This window comes from Bos indicus x Bos taurus, chromosome X (genome assembly GCF_003369695.1).
Source record: "Bos indicus x Bos taurus breed Angus x Brahman F1 hybrid chromosome X, Bos_hybrid_MaternalHap_v2.0, whole genome shotgun sequence".
In the NCBI taxonomy this organism is placed as follows: domain Eukaryota; kingdom Metazoa; phylum Chordata; class Mammalia; order Artiodactyla; family Bovidae; genus Bos; species Bos indicus x Bos taurus.
In genome coordinates this window covers 51,602,718-51,616,972 of record NC_040105.1, presented here as the reverse complement: position 1 = coordinate 51,616,972, position 14,255 = coordinate 51,602,718, and the positions used below count along the sequence as shown (strand labels likewise).

Below are 14,255 nucleotides of genomic sequence, written 5' to 3'. Positions count from 1 at the left end.
GTCAAGATTCATACTGGGAAAGCTGGAGGGGGGGACAGTCATTTAACTAGTAGGTGCTAAACCCAGCCAGCCATACCCTAGCGACACAGAAGCAAAATCTCCAAGATAAAGAAATCTTGATTGGGTTCAAACTTCTTTTACAGTGACCCTCAGACAGTAAGCAGCCTGCCTTTGGTCACAGAGAGAGTCCAGGTGGTGGTAAATTTGGAACTGAGGCTTCCAACATCACCCCTGAGGCTCTCCTCAGGATACACTGTCAATGCTACATGGTGCACACAAATGCTCAATAAACATCTACTGGGTCACTGAGCTGCTAAAGATCTTCTCACATGATAAAAGGAAAGAACATGGATTTTCAAGTCAGGCAGATCCTGCTATGGAAGGCCAGTGGCAAGCTTCAGTCACCTTCACTGTAAAATAGGGCTAATAACTATCTCCTGGGGTTGTCAATGAAGATTAAATGACATATCCCAGGTAAAATCCCTAGCCCAACCCTTGGCACAGAAAAGGCACTTAAATGGTAGCAGTTATCAGTGAGAGGTGCTAGAACAGAGTGATAGGAAAAGAACACAGAGTGTGGAACCAGGTTGGCTCCACTTTGTAAGATGTGTGATGCCAGAAGTTTCTTTTGCCTATTCCTTCATCAGTAGGATGAAGCTATTGGAGACGATGAAATGAATATAAATAGAATGCTAAGAGCAATGTCTAGCACAAGGAAATAAGCATGATATGCTAGCTCTAATAATTATATCCTTTGCAGTGGCCCTAAACACAGTAATCAAGTGCAGTCTGGAGAAGCATGTCAGAGAGAGAGAAGGGGAATAAAAAATAAAACCCCCACAACTCCACATTCACAGAAAGAAGATACAGGTATAGCCAGTAAAAATAGAAGCTATGGAAAGCCTTCCCAACAAACTTGTCAGGCCCCTTTGAATTGTTGCACGCTTTTCTGCTCACTGTACTTTTGATTATCTGTTTTTGGTGTATGAACTGTGTCTCCTGTGAGGGCAGGGATCCTATCCCATCACCACCTCAGGTATAAGGCTGGGCACTAGGGAAGAGCTGAGTTGATGGAAGAGACAGACGGAATGTGAAGAGAAGGCAATACTCCTGGGCCCCAACACACCACCACTCCCACCACCACCACCAAAAAAAAATAAAAATAAAAAAAGAATGCCGAGCAAAGCAATTGCCAAGATAAATCACTTTTATCTCTATAGGAAAAGAAGGATCAAAAAAAAAATATAAATTACATTAGTAACACAACATAAGAAAAAAACAGGGGAAAAAAAACAACAGAGATGTCTGTATGATGCTATTCTAACCTGTTTATAAAAAGGCCCTGCATCAGAAATTCACAATCCTACCCACTTCTAAAAATATATTTAGACATGTACAGAAGCGGTGGGTTTGTTTTTAAATTGCTTTTCTGTAAAAATATATTAAAGGTAAATAGAAATCCTCTCTCCCTGCCCCCTTTCCAACCCCCAGCTTTGTGCTGGGGATTAGAGACCAGAGGTAACTCTCTCACCATGTTCTAAACCTTGGTTATGGCCACTCCCAATCCCTTCCCAACTCACTTAGAACCTGAAACATTAAAAAAAAAATACACTAGCCTCTTTGGAAAAGCATAAATCTGAGGGTAAACTTGCTTTTCATTTAAAACACAAAACAACAAACAGCAGGCTCTGAGAGCCCAGCTAAATTAAACAGAAACCCAGTCAAACTGAGGTTGGGTTTCAGCTCCACAGAAACTTTTAACAAAGAAACAGGGGAAAGAGGCCTGGAACCAGGGGGAATATGCTAGTAATTAGCTGCCTTTGAAAGAGCAAGGGGAGGAGGTTGTTAATGGGCAGAAAGGCTGGGGTCCTGGTCTTGGTTACAGCAGTCAGGGCCTAGTCAGGCAGTTGCCTACAGAAGAACACAGGCTGCCCTCCTTTCCTCCCGTCACTACCCTCTGTTGCTCTGAAATCCCCAAGAAAAGCAAAGCTGGGCAGAAACAGAGGGGAAGGGAGTGGTAACCCCAAGTGCTAGGGGGGAGGTAGCCAGGCTTTTCTGCCTTTGGTGTGACTAGATGGAGGACTGCTTGGCCCCGGGGTCCCAAAAGACAGAAAAGGCAAATGGGGCTAAGGGACCCCTGATTCCAATGAAGGAGAGTAGATGTGGGGCTGTGGAGAAAAGAAAGACAAAATGGTGACATGAAGATGACTAAGGAAGCCTCACATATTCCCTGCAGCCTGCATGGTAGCTGTTAGGTTCCCCAGAAGCACTGGGAAAACTGAGGTGACATTAAAGTGGGGGGTAGAGGACAAGGAAGTACTCCACTTGGGTAGTGCCAAAAATGGAGAGAGGGAGACATTCTCCATTCAGTCCAGGTCACCAGGGAGGGAAGACAGGTGGAGGTGGAGGGAGCTGGGGGAGGGCCAGGAAGGGGGTGGGCTCTGTCTGGACAATAGAAACATTCACAAAGGGAAGAGAGGGTGGGAGGACCAGATGATCTGCTCCTTTACAGAGGGGCATCACCACTCCTACACTCAGGGTTCTGAGTGACCCGTCAGCACTCTGTTTGAGCATCTACCTGACATCTGGGAGTACAGAGCCCCAGGAGTAAAAGTGTGAGTTCTGTAGCCTTCTTTAGACCAAGACCTCAAGGTGGGGAGAGAAGCAGGGAGGCTCCTGATGGAGAACCCGAGATGAACTGTCCTGCCACATCCTCTCCAGAAGGTCCAGGCTGTGCTCCGTGGTTTAGGTGAAGGGATCAGGCCATTGAGCATGGGCTATCTGCTTCAGTGGCAGATGCTTTCAAGCTTCTGGGAGATGGTTTTTGCCTTCTGGTGCCCAGCCAAAGCTTTGTGGATAATGTTCTGCAGGACCTCAAACTCCAGGCAAATCCCTGGAGCTCACCTTGGGAGAGGTGGCTTTGTCTATAGTCACCCAAAAGTAGCTTCCTCCAACAGGCAACAAAGTCTCAACCAAAGTCTTGGGTGTTGGTCCTGTCCCCACCTTGAAAAGTGACAGGAATCTTTCTTCTTTCCAAAGATGAATGAAGTCAGTCCATGGGCTTTCTAGGCCACCCTGGAAATGGGGCAGTAAGAAGACTCTGGGCCCTCCTCTTTATTTCCATGAAGCATTTGGCAAGAGGGGGCTGAAGCCAGAGCCTTCTCCCAGGAATGAGTCTTGAGTGAGACACATCCACTGGGCTGAGGGGATGAAGGAGAATGGGCAGAGATGGGTAGGCTTCTGGAGACAGGGCTAGAGCTGCAGAAAGTGTTGAGCGCTGGGCCTCCCACTTCATGACCAGGGAAACACCAAGGGGCCCAGGCTCACCTCATGCTTCTTCTCACTCTGCCTTCCAGCTTTAAGTGGGGATGAGAGTAAAGGGCAGACAAGGCTGGTGAAAGGGAAATGGATTGGAGTAGCAGAGAGAGGATTCTAGTCAGCTGGAAACCTCTCCCATTTATCTGCTACTCAGAGATATGGAAAAGAAAGGCAGGATGCTCTACTGGAAGTGGGGAAGGGAGTCGTGGGAGTAGGTGAAGGGGCCCATGGGGAGAGTCCATGCCCTTGGTCAGTTCCAAGAAAGCAGGACAATGCGCCTCAGCACCTTGTCCGGGGCAGGTAGGATCCAGGAGTGCCCCGAGAGTTGACAATGGAGAAGGCAATGGGGGTGAAGGGGTGAGGGGCAGAACACAAAGGAGCTCACAGAAGCAGTTTGCCATTTCTGTGGATTTTCAGGATACGGCCGAGTCTCTGCTTTGCTGTAGCCAGGCCCTTTTTGGGACGCTTTCCTGTGGGGGAAAGGAGAGGTAAGCAAAGGCTATGGCAAGGGTGATGGCAGCAGCTCCAGAACCAACTGTCCTTGAGCCATCCCCATCCTGTTCCTCTGCCCACAGAGCCTCTCCATCCTTATGCCTGGCTCCAGGACCATCTTGGGCCAACAAGCCCTCCTTAGTTACTTCCATCCAACACCACATGCTTTGGCTGTTCCTTCTTTGACCTCCTGCAGTGGCTACAGACTTTCTGGTTACTCTGTCTGATTCTTTTTCCCCACTGATTTCTTTAGTCCCAATCATTTTCCTTCCTAAATTCTGCAAGGAGGTGATTGTGCCTCCCCATCCTCTTATCCTGCCCAGCAGGATTGAACAAGTGCCTGGTTAGAGATTATAGCTAGTGTCTCTGAAGTTGCCACTCCCAGGGCCTTGCTTCATTAGAAACCCCTATCCTCATCACCCCAATGCTACACCAATCTCATCACCCTTGAGCTGTGTACTCTCAGAGCCAAAGTGAGGAAAAGGAGAGCTTGAACCCTCCCCATCCTTTTCCCCCACATCAAACCACCTCCTATGTCCCATGTGAACTCTTCCATATTTGATCAACTTATCCCCTCCTTCATTCCCTCTGCCAGAGCCCTTAGCTTCACTTCACTACAGCTTGGACTTGTGTATGCATCTCCTTCCTAGACTTCCCACCTTCAACTCACCCTCCACTTTGGCACACCAGAAAGATCTTTCCAAACTCATATCTGAGTTAATCTCTGCTTAACACCAATGTCTCTTCATGAACTATGAGGTCAAATCCAAGCATCTTAGGTTGCCCATTAGTGTCCCTCCTGGGTGTTTTAATTTACCAGAGTGCTTAGGGTTTGAAGCTGGTGATCCTAAGATCTCTCTCAGTTCTATAACCATGTGGCAGTTATACCTTGTCCTGCTTGATTGCTCTGGGAGCCAACTGAAGGGCGCCGCTGGGTCAGGAAGACACCTGGGGCCATGGGTGTGGTACTGCGATTTGCTTGGGCCATGCCAAAGGCATTGGGACGAGCAGTATACTCATGGTCAGCAAGACTTCCTGAGAGCGCTTCTTGTTTAGGCTCAGGAGGAGGCAGGGGTGATGAGGAGGTGAGAAGCTGGGGTGTAGCAGCCAGAGTTGGGGCTGGTACTGCCATGCTGAGATTGGGCTCTTGAGGGCGAGGCTGTTCTACCTCCTTCAACAAAGGCTTCTTCTTGATATATTTCTTTTTTTGGGCCTTCTGTAGCTCCTAAAACACAAGCCAAGTAAGAGGGGAGAATTTAGGAATGAATAAAAGAGAAGAAAATTCCCCAGAAAGTAAACTAGACAGTGGTCAGTATGGTTCCCCCCCAACTACCCTGCTTAGCTTGGATGTATTTACATACAGCACACAGGCCTTCCAATACTGCAGGTCCTTTAGTACCATCCATTCTTCATTCTTCACTGCTACTAATTAGTACAGTGGCAACAGAAGGGTAAATGAGTTTAGAAACTTGGGTTTTGGTCCTAGCATTGCCATTTATGAGGTGGACCAAGGACATGCCTAATAATAATAGCTAAATTTATGCTAGCAGCTGAGGCATTTTGAATGTTTGACCTCATATAATCCTTAGAACAGCCCTGAGAAGGAAAATTCCTGTTTACACATGAGAAAACTGAGGTACAAGGATATTAAGTAACTTAAGCCCAAAGCCTCACAGCTAAAGAGTTGTTGGGTTCAGGTTTCAACTAGGTATATTAGAACACCCACCCTGCACACTTCTCAAAATGGGACATCTGCAAGTGAAAGAGCAGCAGCTTTGGAATGAGATAAATTTGGGTTTAAATCTATGCTTGTAGTCCCTAATTTGGATGACCTTGGTCAAGCTACTAACCTTTCTGAAATTCAATTGCCTCTGTAAAATGAGCAAAACAATAGCTGTTTTTTAGGGTTGTTGGAAACATCAAAAAATATAAAAACACATAGCAAATAATAGGTACTCAGTAAGTGGTAAACTATTATTTTATCTTCATCTCTTACATCTTCTTTCTGGTCTTTTTTTAAATTTATTTAATTTAATTAGAGGCTAATTACTTCACAATATTGTATTGGTTTTGCCATACATCAACATGAATCCACCATGGGTGTACACGTGTTCCCCATCCTGAACTCCGCTCCCACCTCCCTCCCCATACCATCCCTCTGGGTCATCCCAGTGCACCAGCCCCAAACATCCTGTATCCTGCATCGATGTTCATTGCAGCACTGTTTATAATAGCCAGGACATGGAAGCAACCTAGATGGTCTTTTTTTTTTTAAATAAAGGACAGTCCTTCAGGTTGCTGCTGCTGCTGCTAAGTCACTTCAGTCGTGTCCGACTCTGTGTGACCCCATAGACGGTAGCCCACCAGGCTCCCCCGTGCCTGGGATTCTCCAGGCAAGAACACTGGAGTGGGTTGCCATTTCCTTCTCCAATGCATGAAAATGAAGTTGCTCAGACATGTCTGACTCTTAGCAATCCCATGGACTGCAGCCTTCCAGGTTACTAGATCTTAAAATATCAATTTTGGATGGAAGGGATGAATAAGGAGTTGTGTCACTTCTTGCAATATATTAGGTATCACCCATCCATCCCACTATAGATATACTATCCAGTGTGTAGTGAGTACCTTTATAATGAGTACCCGGACCCCTGAGAACCTGGAAAAGTGGTACTGGGAGCTTGTGAACAACTTCACCTTCTGAAATGCTACACAGCCACACAGACCAACTCAGTGATTACATTTCTTTGCCTTCTTTTGGCAACACAGGCCTATTCCTGCCTTTGGAAGATCTGACAGGCTGTGGCTACCATAGGAATTTCTAGGGCACAAGAATAATAATATTAGTAATACATGCCAAGCACTGTTCTATAATTTAACTCATTTAATACTCATATGAAACATGAGAAAGAAGAATTATAATTTCAATTTTATGAGCAGAAACTGGCACAGAAAGATTAAGTCATTTTCCAGTTCTCTTGCCTAGAGAACTCCATGGACAGAGGAGCCTGGTGGGCTATAGCCCATGGGGTCGCAAAGAGTCAGACATGACTGAGCAACTAACATACACACATACAGGAACAATAATGGGAGGGATGAATAAAGAGTTGTGTCACATAATCCCAAATTGGGAACCACCTGTCTTCAGAGTCTCTTTTCTCAGCCAAAGTGCTTGCTACTCCATCAATACCAAGAACTCTGTTTCTGATCCCATTTCTCTCATGTGAATCCAGAAATTATCTCTTCACACCTAGGTCACTTAAATTTTTCTACCTTTGTTGCTAATCTCCTTCTCATATATTCATCCAGATTCCCCCACAGAAGACTAATCTATCTTATGACAGGGCCACTTTTACCTTATCAATTCCTTTGTTCAAAAGGCCATTACCCAAGTACAAACTCCATGGCCTGACATTCATGGTCTTCCACAGTCTGGTCACTTATACCTAGCTAACCCGTAATGATAATGATGAAAAGTTAATGTGCCTATAGTACTTACTCTGTGGCAAGTGCTGTTCTCAGAGCTTTTACACATATTACCTCATCTAATCCTCAAATAGAGTCTATGAGGAAACCGAGGCACAGAGAAATTAAGTTACTTGCTTAAGTGAAAGGGTGAAGATTTGAACTCAAGCAGCTGGCTCTGGAACACATTTTTTAAACTCTATCTTACTCCCTTCCCCAACAAGAAGTCTATAATCCAGAAAGATCTGTTCATCCATTCATTCATTCTGTTAGTCAACAATGACTAAACACATGCTTAACATAGTAGGGATACCAAGTTAAATTAGACATGTCTCCACCCTTGAGGCCCTTACAGTTTAATAAGAAACACAGAAAAGTACACATTGTAAGTATCATGAGAGAATGCTATGGAAGCACAGAAGGCCACTGAAATAAACTGGTGGTGGATGGTGTGAAGGGGTGTTAGGTAAAGGCATCTAAAAGGGCATGATTCCCAATGTGCAGAGGGAACAGTTTGTGCAAAGGCACAGAGGCCTGAGACAATCTGATACACAGAATGAATATAAATACTGTAATGCAACAGTATGACTGGTATAAATGGCATACATGAAGGGCTGATATAAGGTCAGGGAGGAGAGGTAATCAGAGAGCAAATCAAGAGGGCCTTGTGTGCTGTACCAAGGAATTCCCTTATACTGGAATGCCTCCCTATCTCCTCCAAAAGTTTAGCCTGCAAAACCCTTCCCAAATTCAAAACCTCTTCTTTGAGGTCATCCCTGATGAACTCAACCAGAAGTGAGCTCCTCAGAAGGGACTAAGAGTAGTTTTTACAACTTTAATTAATTTGTTTATTTAAAGCAATCAAATCTCTCTCTCTCTTTTTTTTTTTTCAAATTACATCTTACATGGTACACATAACAGAGAGAAGTTCTGGACAAAGAATGGCCACTTGGCCTGGTTGGTTTCTGCTGGCTCCCATCAAAAGTCTCCAAGACATTTCCAAGTAACTCTAGAACTTCAAAGAACATCATATTAAAAAACATCATTCTATTAAAATTTAATTTAAATAGGATGTAATTACTGAATCATATAGACATTTAATTATTTAATTTTATTTAAATAGCACGTAACATGAAATTTGAAGTAAGAGGATATGAGTTTGAATCTTGTCTCCTCCATTTACTGGCTGTATTATCCTGGACTAGTCACTTAAAGAGAGCCTCATTTTCTTCACCTGCAAAATGATGAAAATGTCACCTACTGTACAGGGCTATTGGACAGATTACATGAAACATTGTACATGGAAGCACTTAACATAAAGCTGATGGTGAATAAATGCTCTAAGCTATACGATGTGGGATATAAGGGGATGTTGATAAGGAGAGAACCATTAAGACTCACCTCCAACTGCTTCCAGGTGGAGCACATTTAAGAACTTTGAAAACTATAACATGCTAGGAAGTCAACTTGATTCTAGGGCAAAACTTGGTGGGTGAAGCTTTCTTGGGAAGCAGAGGGTGAAGATCAAGGTAATAGGATCTGGTATAGAGGATGAGAAAAGCCTCTTTCCGAAAAAACAAAAACAAATTCCAATACTAATGGGAGACTGAGAAATTGAGTGTACTCAACTGAGTCACCTCCTCAGAGCTTCATCTGAAGCCAAATGCTCTCACCCAAGGACACCTGGTCCTTCCCATATGAGAGGTTTTTACACACCCAAGTGATATATGCAAGGGCTTTTCTCTGGCCCCTTATTTTCTTTCACTCTAAATCATGTCAACTGTGTGACCTATGGAAGTAGCTTTGCCATTTGGGATATGTAGGATATAGGAGAGAGCTGGAATACTGACATGGATAAAGATCACAATTTACCCACTTCCCAATGAGAACAGTGGGATCCTATCAGCCTGAAGGTCTGAGTTTTGAGACTCCAAGTCAAACTGTGATCAGTGGCAGAGCCATTGCCTAAGTGTCAGCACCTACCTGCTGGGCCAACTTTGCAGCTGCTGCAGCCAAGCCTGTCTCAATGGAAGCTACCCGGGTCCCCTCACGCACAGGACGGTCCTGCTTCGGTAAAGTTGGGGTCACACGGGCTGCAGAGAGAACAGGATGAAGACATTTATCTGAATGCCAATCATATTCCTGAACCCTGATCCCCCAAAAGGTGTCTCCTTAGTTTTCCTCCATTTAGCTTTTTACAAAGCCAGATTTTGCTTCCCAATGGGTAAAAAGCTAATTCATAAATGCCCAAGGTACACAAACCACACATTGATTAAAAGATAAAAGTTAATTTCCCTGAATTGGCATGTAAAGTTGTCCATGTTCTGCTCCCTACCTACCTCCCCAATCTTATTTCCTCTCCTATATCCTCAGCTTCTACAGACAGAATGGTTTCCTTATTATATATACCTCCAGAACACATACAGCTCATCCTATCCCCCTGTGCCCTCATCCTCACCATCCACACTGCCTGGAGTACCCACTTCCCTTTTGTCCACCTCTTTAAAACCTGCCCATTATTCAAAGGCAAGCCAAAATCAATCTTCTATGTAAAACATCTAGGGCTTCTTTGGCTCACACTGACCCCTCCCTCCTTTGAACTTAAGTACAACTCACTTAATACACAGCACATACCATCCTGTCTCATTCCCTAATGTTAATGTGTGCTATTTTGTCTAATAACCAGGCTATGAATTCCTGAAGAAGATCATCTTCTTGTAAAACCTTTTTTATAATGTCTTAACAATCCTGAATGAAAAAATAGTTATTCATCCCACATTTTATATAGGAATTGTATTTCAGGATACCCAAACAGCCCCAGATGATGAGCAAAAGCTCTTTACAGATGGCAGCTAATAAATGTAGAAGGAATAACAAAATTGGAAAATCACAGGTTTGACATTTCTCCAAACACATACAGATGGCCAATAAACACATGGAAAGATGTTCAACATCACTAATTATTAGAGAAAGGCAAAGCAAAACTACAATAAAGTATCATTTCACACCAGTCAAAATGGCTATCATCAAAAAATCTACAAACAATAGATGCTGGAGAGGATGTGGAGAAAAAGGAACCCTCTTGCACTGTAGATAGGAATGTAAATTGATACAGCCACTATGGAGAACAGTATGGAGATACTTTAAAAAAACTAGGAATAGAAAGAACTACCATATGACCCAGCAATACCACTACTGGGCATATACCCTGAGAAAACCATAACTGAAAAAGACACATGACCTCAATGTTCATAGCAGCACTATTTACAATAGCTAGGACATGAAACCAACCTAGATGTCCATCAACAAATGAATGGATAAAGAAACTGTGGCACATATGTATATAATGGAATATTACTTAGCCATAGAAAAGAATGAATTTTAGTCAGTTCCTGCGAGGTAGATGAACCTAGAGCCTATTATACAGATTGAAGTAAGTCAGAAAGAGGAAAACAAATATCACATATTAACACATATATATGGAATCTAGAAAAATGATACCGAGGAAACTATTTGCAGAGGAAGAATAGAGACTCAGATATAGAGAATGGACTTGTGGATACAGTGGGGGAAGGAGAGAGGGGGGTGAATGGAGAAAGTGGTGTTGACATATATATACTACCATGTGTAAAACAGATAGCTACTGAGAAGTTGCTACATAACACAGGGAGCCCAGCCTGGTGCTCTGTGATGATGACCTAAAGGGGTGGGATGGAGGGAGGGGAGGGAGGCTCATGAGGGAGGGGATATATGTATAATTATGGCTGATTTGTGTTATTGTATGGTAGAAACCAACACACACTGTAAAGCAATTTCCCCCAATTAAAAATATATTTTTTAAAAAAGAAAAAACCACAGGTTTGCAAGCCCTAATGAATGAACTGATTTTAGGGAACTGGATATTCAGATGGTACCAAAGTATTATCTTACGGATTACTTGCTAGTCTCAAAAGAAAAAAAAAAAAAGAATTTTACAATGGTGAGATCAGGAGTTCACCTCTTACTGTCACTAACAGCAAGATGGCAAACTTCATGCACCTCCTAAGTGTAATGTAATAGGAAATTTACAGCATCACCCGGGAGGTAGTTTTGCCACAGACCTGATGTCAAGTAAGCAGTTCATATTACTTCCAGTTTTCAAGAAACACAGAGACTTTTTAAAAATTAAATGACACTGAGGGCAAACAATCATCCTACAAGATAACTGGCTTGGTTTCTTTAAAGATACAATGTCACAAGGAAGCAAACAAATCTAGAAGGTGGAATGTGCTACAGGACAATTACACTAGTTTTTGTAACAATTCAACAGCATCAAACAAGAAAGGAAGGGCTTTCTCTGGATTCAGAGAGATTCAAAAAACAAGACAGCCCAATGCCATATGGACCCTGTTTAGACTCTGATTTAAACAAATCCACTATGAAAGTGCTTTTTTGTTAGACAGTTAAGGAAATTTGATTACAGAGTTAGTATTAGTAACATTGAGGCAAATTATAAAATTATTATATTGTTATGTATGATTACAGGACAGTGGTTATGTGAGCAAATGTATACTTTAGAGATGCATACTGAAGTATGTGGTGGAGTGGAGAGGGAGGGAGTGACACTATCTGGGATTTGCTTTAGACAGTTTTAAAAAAAGAAAGTTATAGATGAGTCAAATATAGCAAAATTTTTATAACTTGATTCTCAGTGGTGGATATATCAGATTTCACTTTTTTTAATTAATGAAAAAAATGTCATAGGAAAAAAAGAAGTGGTGGTACTATTGGATCTATATTTAAAGATTCCTTGGTTGGTTACCTATTGTTATTACTATAAAGGAGACTTTCTGTATAAGCAGTATGCCAATTCTAGAACAGGCAATTCAGGAGGGTGAAGTCCTTTTTTTAAAGGTGATGTTTTATTTGTTTTAAAAATAATCTGGAGCCAACCTAGCAAAAATGCTACTGCATACTTTTCAGTCATGGATTCTTGGGTGTATTTTATAGTGTTCTCTATAGTTTTGTAGAGATTCCCTGGTGGCTTAGTGGTAAAGAACCCATCTGCAATATAGGAGATGCAGGTTTGATTCTCGGGTCAGGAAGATTCCCTGGAGAAGGAAATGGCAACCCACTCCAATATTCTTGCCTGGGAAATTCCAATGACAGAGGAGCCTAGAGGGGTCCATGGTGTTACAAAAGAGCAGGACACAGCTTAGCAACTAAACAACAACATAGCTTTATATGTGTGGTGGTTTTAAAACAAGACCCCCAATTCTTTGACATTTTTCCTATTAATAGGTGGGGGTGGTGTCTATGTTTCCTCACACTGAACCTGAGCAGACTCATTTGTAGCCTATAGAATGTGACAGAAGTGACACTGCATGACTTCTGAGACTATGTCAGAAAAAGCAACTTTAGTTTCTATGTTGCTTCTTGGAACACTCACACTTAAGAGCCCTAAGCAGCCACATAAGAAGTCTGATTGCCTTGAGGCCATCAGGCAGTGAGGAAGCTATTAACCGTCACATGCAGAGGTCACATAATGGCACTCTGCTTGGTACTTCTGGCCTTTGAGTCTTCCCAGCCCAGGCACCAAACATGAGTTAATGAAACTTCAGATGATCCAAACTCTTGATCATCCAGTCTTCAAATTATTCCAGCTGAGGTCCCAGACATCACAGAATAGACACAAGCTGTCCCCTTTGTGTCCTTTCCAAATTCCTGACCTGTTAACACATGAGCAAGTTATTTTAATCTGAAAAAAAAAATTAACCTCCTGACCAGACCTGGATTTTGGGGGGAAAACTATAAAAGACATCTCGTAGGGATAGTTGAGGAAATCTGATCATGGGCTAGGTTATTAAAAGATCTTAGGGAATTATTAACTATTAAGTAAAACAAAGGTAGTGTGGTTATGCAGGAGGGCATTCTTATTCTTAGGAGATACTGAAGTACTAAGGGGTAAGATACTATGTTACGGTGGCTGCACATTAAAGTGGCTCAGCAAAAACTATAGACAGATAGATATAGATAATGAAGCAAATACAGCAAAATATTACAACTGTAGGATCAAAGTATTGAGAATATGGGTGTTTATGTTCTCTCCTACATTTACACGTTTGAAAATTCTCATAAAATTTCAAATAATGAATAAGATTAAGTGGTTACAAAAAATAAATGAAATGTATAGTTCTTGAACAGATCCTGGCTTAAATAAGCAAATTATATAAGATATTTTTGATATAATTGGGGGAAATTTGAATAAGCATTTGGTATTAAATGATATTAGGAAATAAATGTTACTTTACTCAGGTGTCAAATAATAGTACTATGATTATAGAAGAAAAAGTCATTTTCATAGAGATGAATACTGTACCATTGATATTTAGTATGTCATGATGGAATGACATCAGCAAAAATAGCAGTTAAGGGGTTCCAAAATTTCACTTCTGCATGCACAGGGGCTGTGAGCATAATCTGGAAAGACTTGAGAAATACTAAGTACTCACATGTGGCTGACTTTGAGGCTCTGCAAAGCAGGAAGTGAAGGCTAAGGCAGAGTTGTAAGTTGTCTGCCTGAGTGCTGAAAGTATGTCCCAACATGCACACAGAGCCCTTTGTCAAGCCCTGGAAGATTTATTGGTTCCAGGCATTTAAGGAAATCACCATCCAATTATTAGCTGACCACTAAGCTAAGTGAGTAGAAACTTGTACGTTAGTGATTTTTCTGAATAAATTCTGTAAATAAATAACAAGTAGCAACAAAACAAACCCTAGGGATTGAAGTATGGAGTACCTGATTTCCAGAGTTGCTGCCACATTAAACTTAAACGTTTAGTTTTCAAAAATATTTAGAAGATATGCAAAGAAACAAGAAAGGGTAGCAACACACAGGGAAAAAGTAACCAAAAAAAACCCTCCATGACTTTCTAAACAAAGTTCAACCTACTAGACAAGGACTTTATACCACCTATTTCAAACATGTTCAAAGAGGTAAAGGA

General features: G+C 42.1%; 1 protein-coding gene across 7 annotated transcripts in view; it reads right to left on the bottom strand.

Moving 5' to 3' along the window:
- Nucleotides 1-1,189: 1,189 nt before the first annotated feature.
- Nucleotides 1,190-14,255, bottom strand: part of PHF8 (PHD finger protein 8) — a 97,594-nt gene continuing 84,528 nt past the window's right edge. For all 7 annotated transcript variants that reach the window (XM_027535105.1, XM_027535102.1, XM_027535106.1 and 4 more), the window contains 3 exons: nucleotides 9,256-9,365; nucleotides 4,699-5,035; nucleotides 1,190-3,788 (listed from right to left, as the gene is read on the bottom strand). In XM_027535105.1, the coding sequence (XP_027390906.1) occupies nucleotides 3,700-3,788; nucleotides 4,699-5,035; nucleotides 9,256-9,365 (536 nt within the window). In that variant the 3' untranslated portion in view covers nucleotides 1,190-3,699. The remainder of the gene's footprint in view (nucleotides 3,789-4,698; nucleotides 5,036-9,255; nucleotides 9,366-14,255) is intronic.